Source organism: Xiphophorus maculatus, chromosome 5, assembly GCF_002775205.1.
Source record: "Xiphophorus maculatus strain JP 163 A chromosome 5, X_maculatus-5.0-male, whole genome shotgun sequence".
Taxonomy (NCBI): domain Eukaryota; kingdom Metazoa; phylum Chordata; class Actinopteri; order Cyprinodontiformes; family Poeciliidae; genus Xiphophorus; species Xiphophorus maculatus.
Genome location: NC_036447.1, coordinates 22,705,397 through 22,719,939, shown reverse-complemented (window position 1 = coordinate 22,719,939; position 14,543 = coordinate 22,705,397). Strand labels below are relative to the sequence as shown.

The following is a 14,543-nucleotide window of genomic DNA, read 5'->3' as shown; positions in this document are numbered from 1 at the left end:
TGGTCTTTTTGAGGATTACATTGTGAGCTTTTTCATTCTCTTACTTTATTTAAATAACATTGAACTTTATTTGTGAAACACTTTATTTCACAAATAAATATTTGTATGGGGGTATTGTACATGAACTGACATTTAACAGTAACAAGCAATTTGAAGGACGAAATTACCAACAGGAACACCGAATACGCCAAAAATAATAATTTATTACAGTAAAATCCGAGCCAACCCAAAGTAAATCCTATTACCTCTCGCTAAGGCATCGCCTTTCCATTTGCTCAAATCTCATTGGCTACAATCGACAGTGTGGGCGTGTTCGCCTGACTTATGCCAGCCGTGATAGGCTGTCGTGAGCGTGTGGGGTCCGCCCATGACGTCCTCAGCCGCCGCATGTTTATACGCTGATTGGTCGTTGACCTGTCACTCATTCGAGATATTAAGGAAGCGCCATTGCCAAGATGAAGCACTACGAGGTAAGTGGTGTCCATTCATTGTTAAACAACACTTGTTTGGGACTAAATTGAACAAACCTAGCTAGTTCTTAGCCTTCGCGTTACCTCTGTGTTTGGAAACCTCAGTAATTAGGTACCGATATGTTACCGTAAGCGGTGAAGCTTAGCCCGGTTAAAACCGTCTATGATGGGTCTGAAACGATTTGTGGCCTGTTTCTTTTAGCTTAAATCGTCTTAAAACCTTGTGCACCATTAACAGAGTGTTTTTCAACCTGGAACCCCTGAATTTAATGGGGCATTTGAGCTTAACCGAGGAAAAGGTTTGTGCAGGAAAAGGTTTAACAGCATCGCCATCTCTGGCTGGGATGATTCATGGCGCTCCTTATCTTGCTCAGTCTTACCCAAGAATGGAGGTGAAAAGTCAAGAACACCACCTCGGCCCTTTCCCATAAATCTACATTATCTGCGCGATTTACATGTAATCTATATTCCAAACTTTTTCCAATCATTTCAGCTAAAAAGGTACTCACAGGGTACCTGTATACATGGATGTTTAACGAAAAACATACATGTAGCTGGTTCAAAATGTAAATTTTACTAGTTTATTACTAAAATGATCAAACAAATCTTTGTCATAAGCTCTAGAGAAGGTTTCAGGACTAGCAGAATAACTCCAGCCCACAGGTGTATCAACACCCAAAACCCATCAGACAGGATCTGGAGTAGTTTGGCAGAAACTGACACAACTACTGGTTGGTCTGCTCCCTTTTCTTTCAGTGGACAAATCTGGATTTTTGGCACCTGTAAGAAAAGCCGTATTCAGTTGTAGCTGCAGCGTACACACAGTTTATTCCTATATGAAACCAGTACATTGCACCTAAATAAAGGGATAACAGTGAAATTAATTTGCACAGGAACATTATAAGACGACAAATACAACAAGATCTGCGCCGCAGTTTAATGTTGGTTAGATTTATTTGCACATACATCAATCAGGAACAACGTAACATCTGAAGGAGAAGTGATGGTTACTGATTACCACTCCATTGCACTTGTTAGATGGGCTACATTAATGCTTGATCGTGGCAGCTCTGTCAAGGATTGCTGAATGCAGCCTTGTAAATGAATATGAAGTTCATTATATGTAACAGTTTATCTGTGACTCCTCTAAACAGTCTCTGACTGTTTTGTCTTTGAAATAGTTTAACTCTTAATGGGTCAAGCGGAGCTGACGTCACTGTTTTTATTTATTTCTACTCTATTTTTCCATTTAAAAAAAAAATGTCTTCAAAAATACATATATGTTTAAATTCTGTGCCTGATTTGCAAACATGAAACAGAGGGATAAGGGCATGTACTTTTTAAAATAGGTTTCACTCAGAAGTAAGAAAAAGAGGGGTAAGCGTGAGGCAGAATGATGATTTTTATAACTATATACACAATTCCTGAAAAAAGCGAGAAATATATATGGTAATCTACTGGTATGCAGTGGTTTAAGAGGGGGGAAGTTATTAAAAAGGGACTAAATAGTGAATAGTAATGAAAGTTCTGATTGGCAAAAGACACGATTTTGCCAGAACCTCAAAACTATTTCCATTAGTTATGCTGATTGTTGAAGCATTATGGACCTAATGAAGTTTGAGCTTTCAGGATGGAGGCGTTTAGTGAACCGGAAAAATATTAGATTTTTCAGCATTTCACCTACCAATCATCTGAAAATTGGTGGATTTCGAACTCTAATTAAGTGCAACATTATCATAAATGCTAATGATAATGTATAGCATTATCATTGCTATAGTTGTAGCTGCAGAGTACACACATACTTGATAATGCTATATATTATCAAGTATTTTTTAAGGAACACCCTAAAACAGATATTAAATCTTACATCATTTACTATTTGCTTTGATATTATCAAAGCTAGATGACAATGCAAGTGTAATTACACTAAGTTATTTGTTAAATTAATACTTGTTAAAGTTTTCAGACTACTTTAGAGCAGAATCTTTAATTTCAGTCAATTATCAATGTGGCCGATTTATTACTCACAAAACCATGTTTTGTCATTTTTAGAGATAGCAGAGAGAAATGTGTTGCAGTGACTCCCCTGGCCAACAGGATACAGTATGTCTACACTTGTACGAAGCACATTATGTCTACACTTCTCTGCAATATCAGTTTTAAAATAAACGCCAGGTTTTACCTCAGAGCAAAGCTATAAATCCAGTCGCTGAACCGTCGACATCCGCTGTAGCAATTAAAACTGAATCCTCCGTGCTTCGTCCTCGTGCCCGCAGAGTGCATTAGCAGCTCCGACTGTCAGTGTGACAGGTTTTATTTGGCTGAGACGAGGGAGCTGAGGGGGGAGGTACGGCAGAGTTGGCCCAAAGACAGGAACGGGGTTGTTGCCCCAAAGTCACAGCTGTGGTGTCGTGTGTCCTGCTTGATTATGTGTGGCTCTTTATTTCTTGTAGGCAAATAAATAAATAAAATACTGATTTGAAAAGCTAAGGATTCTCATTTAATAAAAATGACGTATGAAAATAATTCAACGAACGAGGTTAATCACAGAGGTGATAATACATCGTCCTGGTCTGTCAATTGGTTGTAACTGAGGGTGGACTGATTACAACTTTGTGGCCAGTCACTGATCTTTAAAAGGACATAGAGATTCCAATTTGGTTGATACCAATTTAAAAAAAAAATAATACGAAGTTTTTTGTTTAAATAGTTGTTACATATAGCGACAAAGTTGCTAAGTTGGAAACAGTGGGGTGACTATCGTTAACTACGCATGTTCAGACAGGACCTGGTTGGCGGGTCTGTCGAGATCGGTATGGACTGAGCGCCAATCTTTCAAATTTAAGAAAATCAGGGCTGATTGTAGCGGTGCACCAATTTATCGGCCAGCCGATTTATCTGTCAATTTCCTTAATGTTGGGAGATCAGTGATCAGCCAATACTTATATTGAGAAGCCAACTTTGTCCCCTGATCGTATCTACCTCAGCAAAGGTCTAAAAATCAGCCACTGTCCTCTTCTGCGTCCCTTGAGAGAGGTTTGACTGACAGACCGGCCCACCAGGTCACGTCTGCACGTTTCTAGTTAACAATAGCCACCCCACTGTTGCCAACTCAGCAACTTTATTGCTATATTTAGCAACACTTCAGACAAAGGAATTAAAATCGGCCAGAATCGGAATCGATGCACCCCTAGCCAATTCATTGGTGCCGTCTTAGTTGTAACACTAAAGCAGTTTATGAGGAAGTTCAACAAGTTTTTAATGACCCATCCTATAGAAGTTAGTAGGCCTTTCACATTAACAAAGTTTGCTGGATGATGAATTGTCCCAACGATAAACGATAATCTTGTTTCAAGACCATTTTCCAGTACTGTGAAAATGGTACAATTGTGCATATTTTCCCTCTGAGAGACCAATAAACTTTAAATTTGTAAAGAAAACTTAACACTGTTACTGGAATATATTTTAAATATAAAAATAAACAAGGAATAAAGTTGAAATAAAAAACACACACATGGCTGAAACCATAATAAAATGGATTCTGATGTCTCTAGAGTAAAATTGCAGAATGGAAATTGAGTTAATTTAAATTCATTATTTGAGACATTCTTTTATGTTTTTTTTTACATTTTGATTTAGTGTAGCATTTTATGTCCTTAAAGTTACCTCAACCATTTACCCTGAGAGAAAGTGGATGGTATCTGTTCCCACATTTTCCAGAGAATTGGGAGTTTTATCACTTCACAATGGTGGGAAAAGTTAAACTTTCATGTCAGTGACAGTTTCGAGAAATTTACTTGAGTTTTAAAGTCCAACTCACTATAAAGCCTATTAGAATTTGACGGCACTTAAACCAAGGGAGTGTCTCGGTTGGTCTCTTATAAAACCCATGACTTCACTGTCCAGATCCGTGGAGGGTCAGATGGGAAAAGGCTTGATGGGCAGAGATGTTTATATTTAGCTGTGGAGAAGAAGACGGGGTCAGGCTGGAAGCGCTGTTTGTCGTAATACCTCCCTTCTTTCCTCCCTCTACCCCACAGGTTGAGATGTCAAAGGTCATAGCTGTCTGTTTTTAGGGAAGAGTTGCATTTCCAAGCACATTCCCTGCATGTCAGGGTGGGAGTTGCATGAATTAGAGGTTTCTTTTGTCCAACATGCGTTCACTAATCAATTTGGCTTTGAGGATGCTTGGCATGCCTTTGTATGCAACTGTTCCCGCTCATGTGGACGGCGTCTGCGCCGCAAGCGGTCGGGCGGCTGTTAAATAAAGTGAGAGGTGGGCAGAGAGAGCTGAATGAAGAGGGTGGGGCTGGATGAGGAGGAAGAGGGCGGGGGTTAGAGGGGGAAGCGACAGATTTATTTCCACAGCTGAGCGCCGCTGCACTCTTGTCCTTCTCTCGGCGTGGATCTGGAGAGGTCGGTGCCGATCTGAGGGGAGCAACGGGGGGATAAACTGAGAGCAGGTGGAGCAAAGGAGACATGGATGCCTTGGCGTTAGAAGCCAGCGGGAAAAAGGCGAATAACGCGGCGGGGGCTGCCGTGCCGACGAGTCAAGCCCCGGCAAAACGCAAACCTGCAAAAAAAGCTAAAAAGGCCGTTGTTTTCTTTGAGGTGGAGATACTGGACGCCAAGACCAAGGACAAGCTCTGCTTCCTGGACAAGGTAAGAAGCTCTTCGAGTTCAAGTTTTTATTCGTTTGATTTCATCTTGAGGACACAGCTGGTCATGCTATGATACCTACAACCTTTTAAAAAACCTCTATTGTATAACTATCTCTGTGCAGCATATGGTCATTTATCACAGTAAAAGGTCTCTGTGTGGGAGATAGGTGTTTTCTGGAACACGAAGCAATGGTCTCTCTCTCTGTCTGTCTGTGGGCATGAATCCCAGCCAGTGTATAGGGGACACCCTCTGGAGTGCCTTTCATTCATGGGACGCTGCTGCATGCTGCGTTTAGTTATCCCGATGACGGCCAAAGGAACACAACACATTTACAAAGAATCATTTGATGATTTAGGTCTTGTCTGTCGTATTTGGATGGAACTGACCTTTATACAAGAAGTACGCCATTGCTGAAAGTAAACCCCAAGAATTCCCATTCGCAGTTGGCCAGAAACCATCTTGGGAAGACGTAAACATAAGGTGCTCTGGCCAGACCAAAGCTAAACTAAACTTTCTTCCCCCACATGCAGTACACAAGTTATATATAGTGGGGAGGCTTTGTTTAAGTAGGAACAAGGTTTTGTTCTAAAAGCAGGACAGGCCTAGAAAAAAAACTTATCAGGGACTTTAGACCAGGGTGGATGTTCACCTTCCAACAAGACACCACATCCAGCATAGCTGCTAATAGTTTTTATCACAGCAAATTCATGTGTTAAAATAGTCCAGTGAAAGTTAATTTAGAATCTGTGGCAAGATTCAGGAGTCGATGTTCACAGTTCCCTCCAATCTCAGTGAGATTGAGCTGTTTCACAAAGAAGAATGGACAATCGTCGTTCTGTAAAGTACTGACTCATTGAGGCCGTAAAAGATATGAAAGTCACACATTTTAGATTATTTTGGTTCTTTGGCATGCAATCTTCATGGAAAATATTGAAGTCTGTGTTAGTAACGTGACAATGTGGAAAAGTTCAAATGATTTTAATCTTTATGCAAGGCGATATTTACTCCCATCATGCAAAGCAAAATAAATGGCTTTATTTACCAGCTAATAATGGTGCATAATAGTAAAATGATTTGGAAAGTAGCAGTTGAGAGTTTGTAACCATTGTGCCCTGGTAAAATTTGACTTTTTTATATAAAACTGGCTGAATCCTGTTGAATAATAGGATTTTAAAGATTTATAAAACAACGTTGGTGGCAGTAACTGGTTCTGAAAAGTTTTTCTTTTACATTTTTTCTGACTCCACTTACAAAATGTGTAAATTTTACCTAAAGGAAATAGGTTAATTGTATAGCATGGTTCAAAACAAAGTACTTCACAAAAGATACATTATAAACAGCCACTTATAACAGGGTTCCTATGCAGTCTTTAAAAGTCTGGACAATGTGACAATTTAGTCGACGCATTTCAAGGTCTGGAAAAGTAAGGAAAATAATATTGAGGATGGAAAAAAATATTTTATTTTCTAGACTTCTTTCTCATTGTTGGTTTTCTAAAGGCCAAAATTCTAATGCGCTTAATAGATTGAGTGGTTTTTACACAGTTTTTTAAAATGTAAATTACATTCTACATCTTTGATTTGACACATTTCATTTTGATTTTCATAATGCCCGTCAGCATTTTGGTTTTTACCCTACTGACTGAATGCACACTCAATAAAAGATGAGAAAACACCCATTTTACTGCTGTTGGTGGTTTTACAACTTCAAACGAATGCTGTATTTGACCTGTAGTTCTTTTTAAATGGAGTCTAATTAAACCACAAAACTACACATTAAAAGTGATATAATAAACCTCATAATCAGTGATGGTTTTCTGAAACCACAAATATTATTTTTACTATAGTGCCTTAATAAGTAAAAAGTCAAGGTTTCAGAGTGGCCAACGCAAAGCCACAAATCTCAGTCTCTTGAAATATTTGTGGGCAAAGCTGATGAGATTTGTGTGAGCAAAGCAACACTGAAAATTGACACTGTTGCATCTGTTCTGTCAGAAGAAATGGGCCAAAGTTCCAGCAAATCATTGTGAGACTCTTCTGGAATCAAACTAAAAACATTTCAACCAAATCATCCAGTTTAGAGGCAATCCTACCAGTAAAAGAAATGTATTTAAACTTCTGAACCACAAGAAAGCTGGGGTTCAAAAATTGTAAGAGTCTTTGACTCGTTTTACTTTTGACATTTAAATCTTTAGAGTCACGCAAAAGTTACAAAGTATTCCGAGTTTCATTGCTGTGAATCTCCACAGGCATTTGTGAGATTTCCGCGGACGGATGGAAGGATATCACATTTACATCAGCCATACTCATTTTAATTGGAGACGAGCAGCTTGTTTTACAGATTTATTTACAAGTATCCGTGCTTGGCTCGTAGTTTGTTGTTAATGTGTTAGACGGATTAATTTTTGTTGCTGCTTGTGCTCGGAGACATTTGGTGCATTGATGGTGCTTGGATAGAGTTTCACTAACCACACTCTTGGTACCATCAGCCAACATAAACTCTGTTTATTAAAGGCTGCTCCTCTGGACTACAGAGTATGAGGTGCCATCCTGGACAGATTAGACCTGGTTGTCAAGTTAGCAGAGTTTCTATGGTGATAAGAGTCGCAGTCTTATCACTTTGAGGGAGGCGCATTCAAAGATGTGACAGATGCAGATTCGGATGTAGACAGAGGGGCTTTTGGGGTCGACACACTTTCTAGATTAGAGCTAAAGTGACCGGCTGAGTTAGAAATAAAACTCAAGTGCAGGAACGTGTCTGGGTCAGTGTCCATGAAAGACGATCCTTAAATACACGAAGCCTCTAGAATGAAGGCACAATGAGTACGTTTTTAACTTTTCCACTTCCGATGCGATACAGATATCGCAGCTTTGAGTATTGGTCGCTACCGATATTGATCCAATACAATATCTGTCATGGATACTTTTTTAGAAAAGGCTTGATCACGTGATATTACTCAGAGAGCAATAGTCAACAATGGCAGGTATGAGAACAACTGACCCATTTATTACGAACCAATAGGGTCTGTGTGCTGCTGGATGTCTGCTGGGATGGACTAAATACTGGAGCAGAGTGCTTATTTCGCAGAATTTAGATGCAGGCCGATACAAACCCGATACTCGTTTGTTGGCTGATTTTTGACCAATTTCCGGTATCAATACCAGATCGGGATACCTCTAATAGAAAGCCCTTTTCACAGAACTATGTGAATGTATCTTCCAATCAGAACTTCTCTGTGAAGAAAGTCCCATATCTCTAGATCTTCATTAGAGCCCCACTCAGCTTTGCCAGTCAAAACACAGCAGGATCTAAGTTGGGCATCGGCCCCAGACCAGCAGTGGAACCCAAGAGGTGGTTTCTGAAATCCAACGGCAGCGATGTCATTCTGCTGAAAATACTTGGAGGTCCCGGAGAGGTCACACACAGAAGTTTGAGGGAATTAAAGCAAGATGGCTGAAACATGAGGGGTTTACCACTTTCACATAGACATGTACCATGTCTACTGTTCAGGAACTGGGTAATGGTATTTCTGTCTAAGAATATAGCTTGCATCAAGAGTTATGCAGGGTAAAATATCTGCACAACCATATGCCTAAGAATATTGATCCACAGTGAAGACAAACAGGACTGTTGTCTGTGTGTGCTCCCTTTGACTTCATGGAATAAAGGACGGGTGTGTTTGTGCGTCCAGAATTTTTGAAACTCTTTAACACCAGCTGTTTGTTAGCCCACATCTTGGAGGTGTTTAAGCACAGTCGGAGCTAAATTTACCTCTAACCTCCATCATAAATGGAAAGGGGATTATGAACGTCCCCTTTGTGTGGGAGTGGGTGTCCCTATGTTTATTTACTGTCATGTTATTTGCAGGTCGAGCCAAATGCCACCATCGGAGAGATCAAGTCCATGTTCCACAGGAGCCGTACGTGCCGTTTTCCTGCTCCTTTGACATCTAGCTCTTTGTATTCTGCCTTTACAATGACTGTAAGGTAATTACCTCTCCCGTTTCAGATCCTCAGTGGTACCCAGCCAGACAGTCCATTCGTCTCGATCCCAGTATGTCACTGTTAATTTGATCTAATTGAAGCGGGGCTGGTGGAAGCTTTTCGCTCATTGCGCTGCGTGAATCTTACTTGTTCAGTAATGCAATCGTTTCAGAGGGGAAGTCCCTGAAAGATGAGGATGTCCTGCAGCATCTCCCTGTGGGAACCACGGCAACCTTCTACTTCAGAGACCTGGGAGCTCAGATCAGCTGGGTCACAGTGAGTTCAAAACACAAATTGGCTCTAACAGCTCCGACACGTTCAAAGACACGAGTGAGCGACTGAAATCAGGTGCTTCTGCGCCGAGAGTTCCCGCTGTGAAGGAAAGGTGTTTGGGACTTAAAGAAAAGTCCTTGTGACTTAATTTTTAAGTCACAAGTTGATGTGGATCTGCTTCCAGGATGTTCTCATGAGCATCCTCCATGTTTTATTTTCTTTTTTTCAAAGTTCCCACAATGCTTGTATTCCAGCTCCTCCTGTCAAAGCCAAGGTTTTGTGCCGTCTAATCTGTCATTCCTCGTGTTTTCAGGTGTTCCTGACAGAATACACCGGCCCTCTGGTCATCTATCTGCTGTTCTACTTCCGGGTTCCCTTCATCTACGCACCCAAATATGACTTCACCACCAGTAAACACTGGGTTGTACAGTGAGTGTCCAGTATGTTTCCCCCCATGCCTCATGGGATTAGGAAGAATCCTTTTTTTCTCACTCAACCTTTCAAAACATATCTGAACGCAGTACCTGCTGCTGCCACTTGAGGGACATTTCTACCGAGGCTTAGATTTATTTTTCCATTTGTTGACATTGGTCCATTTTAATCTAGCATTTCATTTTCTACATTTTAATCAAACAGCGAACTGAAAGGATTTAAAGTCTCAACCTTGAGGAGCCTTCTTATATTTCATGTTTTTCTGAGAGCTATTGGGACTAAGAAACTTATTTTGTAGAGTTTTATATATTTAAAAAAAGCTTGCAGAAAGCAGCTATAGCAGGAATGATCAGCATGATTGTGATGCAGAACAGTGGAAGGGTTGAGTTTATCCAGCTGCAGCCAGGAGATGGAAGGTGGAAAAGTTTGGCTTCACGAAGCATGAAGAGGGAATATTATTGAAATATGATGTAGAATAAATGAAAAGACAATAAATTGAAATGGTTTGTAAATATCTGGAGTACTGCTGCAACTAACAATTATTTTCTTGATTATTCTATTGATTGTTCTGATGACTATATGGATAAAAATAAATGGGCAAATTCTACAGATTTTTCCTTTCACCACTTAAGCCATTTTTATACAATACTATAAATGCGTTAAAAGATACAAGATAAGCAAATAATTCAGTTTCTTTTTAAATAGTAAAATACTAATTGTGTTGCCTAAAATGCAGTGACAGAGCATCCCTTTTGTGAACTGAAATCGGGTGAAGATGAGGAGTTGAGGAGTTTTGGATAAAACACATTTACCGACAAAGACAAATACGGTTTTTATCTTAATACAGTTTTTTCAGCTAATGGCTTTTTTTGCGAATCTCTGTACCTCATTTAACGTCCAGTCAGTTTACTAAATTAGTTAACAATTATTTCAATAATCGCCTCATCACGACGATTAATCTGATTAATCTTTTCGTCCCTAACCTGGAGAGAGTCCAAACGGCCAGATGCCAAGCTGTCATACAAGATGAGGCAGGCAGATGCTGAAGAAAGGCTGTGCTTGTTTCCAGGCAACCTAACATTCAACAACACAGTGAATCATAATGAGATTTAGCGGGTTTGATCTCTTTACATGCAGTGAAGAACATCAGCGCCTCAAGGTGATAGTTCAAGTCAGCTCAAGTACGGACTGCTCTTAATTTGTCCTGGTTTGAGTGATGGGTGTTATCGACTCACGTCTCCTTCTTTCAGTCTCGCCTGCATGTGTCACTCCTTCCACTACGTTAAGAGACTCCTGGAGACCCTGTTTGTCCACCGCTTCTCTCACGGAACGATGCCGTTACGGAACATCTTCAAGGTGGGATTCACTGAAACTCCGTCTGATCTCGTCACAAGTTAACTTCTCCGACACAAGAAAAAAAATTGTGTCGTTGTCGCTTTCAGAATTGCACCTACTACTGGGGCTTTGCAGCATGGATGGCTTATTATATCAACCATCCATTGTATACACCACCCAGTGAGTGTTCATTAACATTGTGGCATATGGTATACCTACACATGAAGGGGCTGTTTTTTGTTTTTCTTATGTTAAATCCTCTTTTTCAGTATACGGAGAACAGCAGATAAGACTGGCGCTCATCATATTCCTGGTAAGAATCGGTTTCCTCATCGCAGCACTTCTGATTCTAGTCGATACAGTTCTGGTCAGCAGTGGACAACGGTCAACGATGCCAACACTTCTTGCAATTTTGTAACGTAAATGCTTCTTGAAAAGTTGCACCTCGAGCACACACTTGTCATAGCAATCAACAAGCTTCCGGCTTCATTCTGGCTGAACTGCACGTTATTAGATCTTTTACGTTTCCAAGTATGGACCTGACTGGTAGACGGGGTCTACAGACTGGTTGGTTGTAGAAGCTTAGGGTGCTTACACACTGGATAGTCCAGTAGACTCTGTTCAACTGGAACAGTGAATGTTGACCAAAGTGGCAACATTCACTTATGTCAAACAATCCAAACCCTTTGAAAAACCTGTTTTCCTCCTCGCCTGTGGTGGCGCTGCACCAAAAACCACTGAAGAAAACAACACAAAAACCTCAGAAGGAGACATGAGCGCAACTTCCTTCTTCAAGAAATGTACCCAAAAAATGGAATGGTGTCAGATTGTAATTGTTGTAAGATTTCTCTTTTGTCTTTTGCCATTTCTCCCGCTAGTGCAAGACTCACAAATTTGTTTTGGTTGTATTTACCCAGAATGCCCTGTGCTATAGTCAGCTTCCTGCTTTATACGTTTGAAAACTTGTTGAACTTGTTGTACAGAAATACTTTTATTTAAGAATTTTCAAGTTCATGGAAAGCTTGACCATTGGTGGTTATTGAGTTGGTTTTTAAAGACCTTACCTAATTTTCTTTGACATTTAAACAAACACTATGTAACGCTATCAATGCTCTCGATCACAGTTCTGTCAGATCGGGAACTTCTCCATCCACATCGCCCTCCGGAACCTCCGCCCACCAGGTGAACACATCTGTCACTCGCACAGTGCAGCAATTTAATTTCTTCAGTTAATCTAATTTTACTAAGAGAATTGGATTGGTAAGGAGATTTCAAGTTTCTAATTTCCTCTCTTTTTCATGTAAATCCAGGATCAAAGACCAGGAAGATTCCCTATCCAACCAAGAACCCCTTCACCTGGATCTTCCTCCTCGTCTCCTGTCCCAACTACACCTATGAGGTAACATGTTCTTGACTTTTTTTCTTTTTTTTGTATCAGAATGCTTGATAAGTGCTCCACGTCTGCGTACTCAAAGCAAAACGTAGTAAAATTATATTTGTATTGAATCTCAGTTGTCATGATGCTATTGCAGTTTAAAATAACAGCTTGGATGCAATATTTAGAAGGATAATAGACTTAAGGTTCCATTCATTCACCTTCTGAATGATAATATCAGTTTAGTGATCAGAATCCTAACACTCAGTCAGCCACATGACAATGTTCCTACACGGTCATGAAATGTCTGCAGTTGAACTTTTTCCAAATCTTGAAGATAAACACACTTATTCTGGAATCAAAAAAACCCTGAATTCATCACTTCTTTGACCAATAGATACTGTAGCCGCTTGCCATACAACAAGGAAGCTTATTTAAACCACTCATTTTGCTTGAATAGTCCTGCAAGCAATTCACTGCCATCTAGTGGTCAGAATCATCCCCAACAGGCGCAAGTTTGCCAGTTTGCAAACTTTTTACCCCAATAAATAAATCTGTTGTATCTGTAATTTCTCTAGCAGATTTATCATCAGCTTGATGGCAGAAACTTATTTTCTCCTAATATTTAAATGTAAAAGAACTTGAGGAGTAAGAAGTTGACTTCTGGATTATAAATTGGACACGAGACTCTTCAACATGACTTGGTTCACAAGCAAAATATGGCATAGAAACTATGGATGCACCAATATGGGTCGATGTCAACATCCACTATTAATATTGTTGTTATGCCAATAACTGATGATTACTAATATCACATGTATATCTAGGTTTTGGACTCCATGCTGCTTACATTACTTCTTTGCATCAGAAACCCAAATCCTGTGCTTCACCAAAATAAGTATTTTCCTTCTTAACCAGTTTTCCTATTTTGATCAATTAAAGATTGGTTAATTTAAATAGAACGTTTTATGTATTGGACTCAAACAGATCAGTACAATTTTGTGAATTTATAGGCACAACATGCCTGTAAAACGATGAACAAACAGCAGCCCATGCCATGTTTCATTGAATTTCCATATTTGGAACTTAATCACATCCAGAGATGTTGCAAAAGTACAATTAAGGTTCAGCCTCAAAAAAATAATAGCTGCTTAAGAAAAATATCAAAGTGGGAAAAAGCTTTAATTGTTTACTGTAGATTTGCAGAGCCTAACTTCAGCATGGGCAATGTGAACTCACTTCTTCCTGTTGGGATCTGAATCGTGTGTGTGTGTTATCTGTGACGGCGTTTGTTCCTCCTGCAGCTGGGCTCTTGGCTCGGCTTCACCCTGATGACCCAGTGTCTGCCGGTGGCCTTCTTCACCCTGGTGGGTTTCATGCAGATGACCGTCTGGGCCAAAGGAAAGCACCGCAGCTACCTGAAGGAGTTCCGCGACTACCCGCCGCTCCGCTCGCCCATCCTGCCCTTCGTCCTGTAGATCCATCACCAACTACGAGGACGTCGTCCTTTCTCTAAACCTCACACTGGATTTAGACTGATAGATTCAAAGCTTGATTTCTTGCTTCCCTTCCTGCTTTAAGTTCTTCTTGTGTTGAGTAAAAATGTAAACGACTAGTTTGTTATATATTTTTTTTGTATTGCAGACAAACTGTTCTGACTGGTTTACTTTTGAGTTGCGTTCTTCTAAAAACTGCTGTAAAATATGCAAGAGTTCCATTTTTATTGCCTCACGCTGCAGTTTTCTGGTGTTTTTTAGCTTGGAGCGGCTGGCATTGAAAGCATCTTTGAACTCACCTTGAATTGCTTAAGAATCTTAAAATCTGAAACTGACAGAATTGAGTGTTGTCTGAGGTAATTTATATATAAAAAAAAAAAAAATCAAGCTTTTGTTTCTTTGTCTTGTTTCAAATGTTTTTGGGTTAATATCTTTGAATAATGCTGGAACAATGGCAGGCGGTGGCACTTTTCCATGTAGAAAGTCATGCTGGATTCAATTTCTTCTTACTTTTTGG

At 40.0% G+C, this 14,543-nt stretch overlaps 1 protein-coding gene across 2 annotated transcripts; it reads left to right on the top strand.

The window, feature by feature from the left end:
* Positions 1-418: 418 nt before the first annotated feature.
* tecr (trans-2,3-enoyl-CoA reductase) lies at positions 419-14,408 on the top strand. 2 transcript variants are annotated; one of them, XM_005805056.3, is made up of 12 exons: positions 419-470; positions 5,082-5,132; positions 9,000-9,051; positions 9,141-9,185; positions 9,288-9,391; positions 9,702-9,817; positions 11,071-11,176; positions 11,263-11,335; positions 11,425-11,468; positions 12,280-12,337; positions 12,466-12,554; positions 13,835-14,408. In XM_005805056.3, exons 1-12 carry the CDS (start codon positions 456-458, stop codon positions 14,006-14,008), a joined length of 927 nt encoding a protein of 308 aa, XP_005805113.1. In that variant the 5' UTR covers positions 419-455; the 3' UTR covers positions 14,009-14,408. The 2 variants fall into 2 exon arrangements, with proteins under 2 accessions (XP_005805113.1, XP_014326521.1); XM_014471035.2 differs by lacking the exon at positions 419-470 and having other exon boundaries at positions 4,817-5,132.
* The last annotated feature ends 135 nt before the right edge of the window (positions 14,409-14,543 follow it).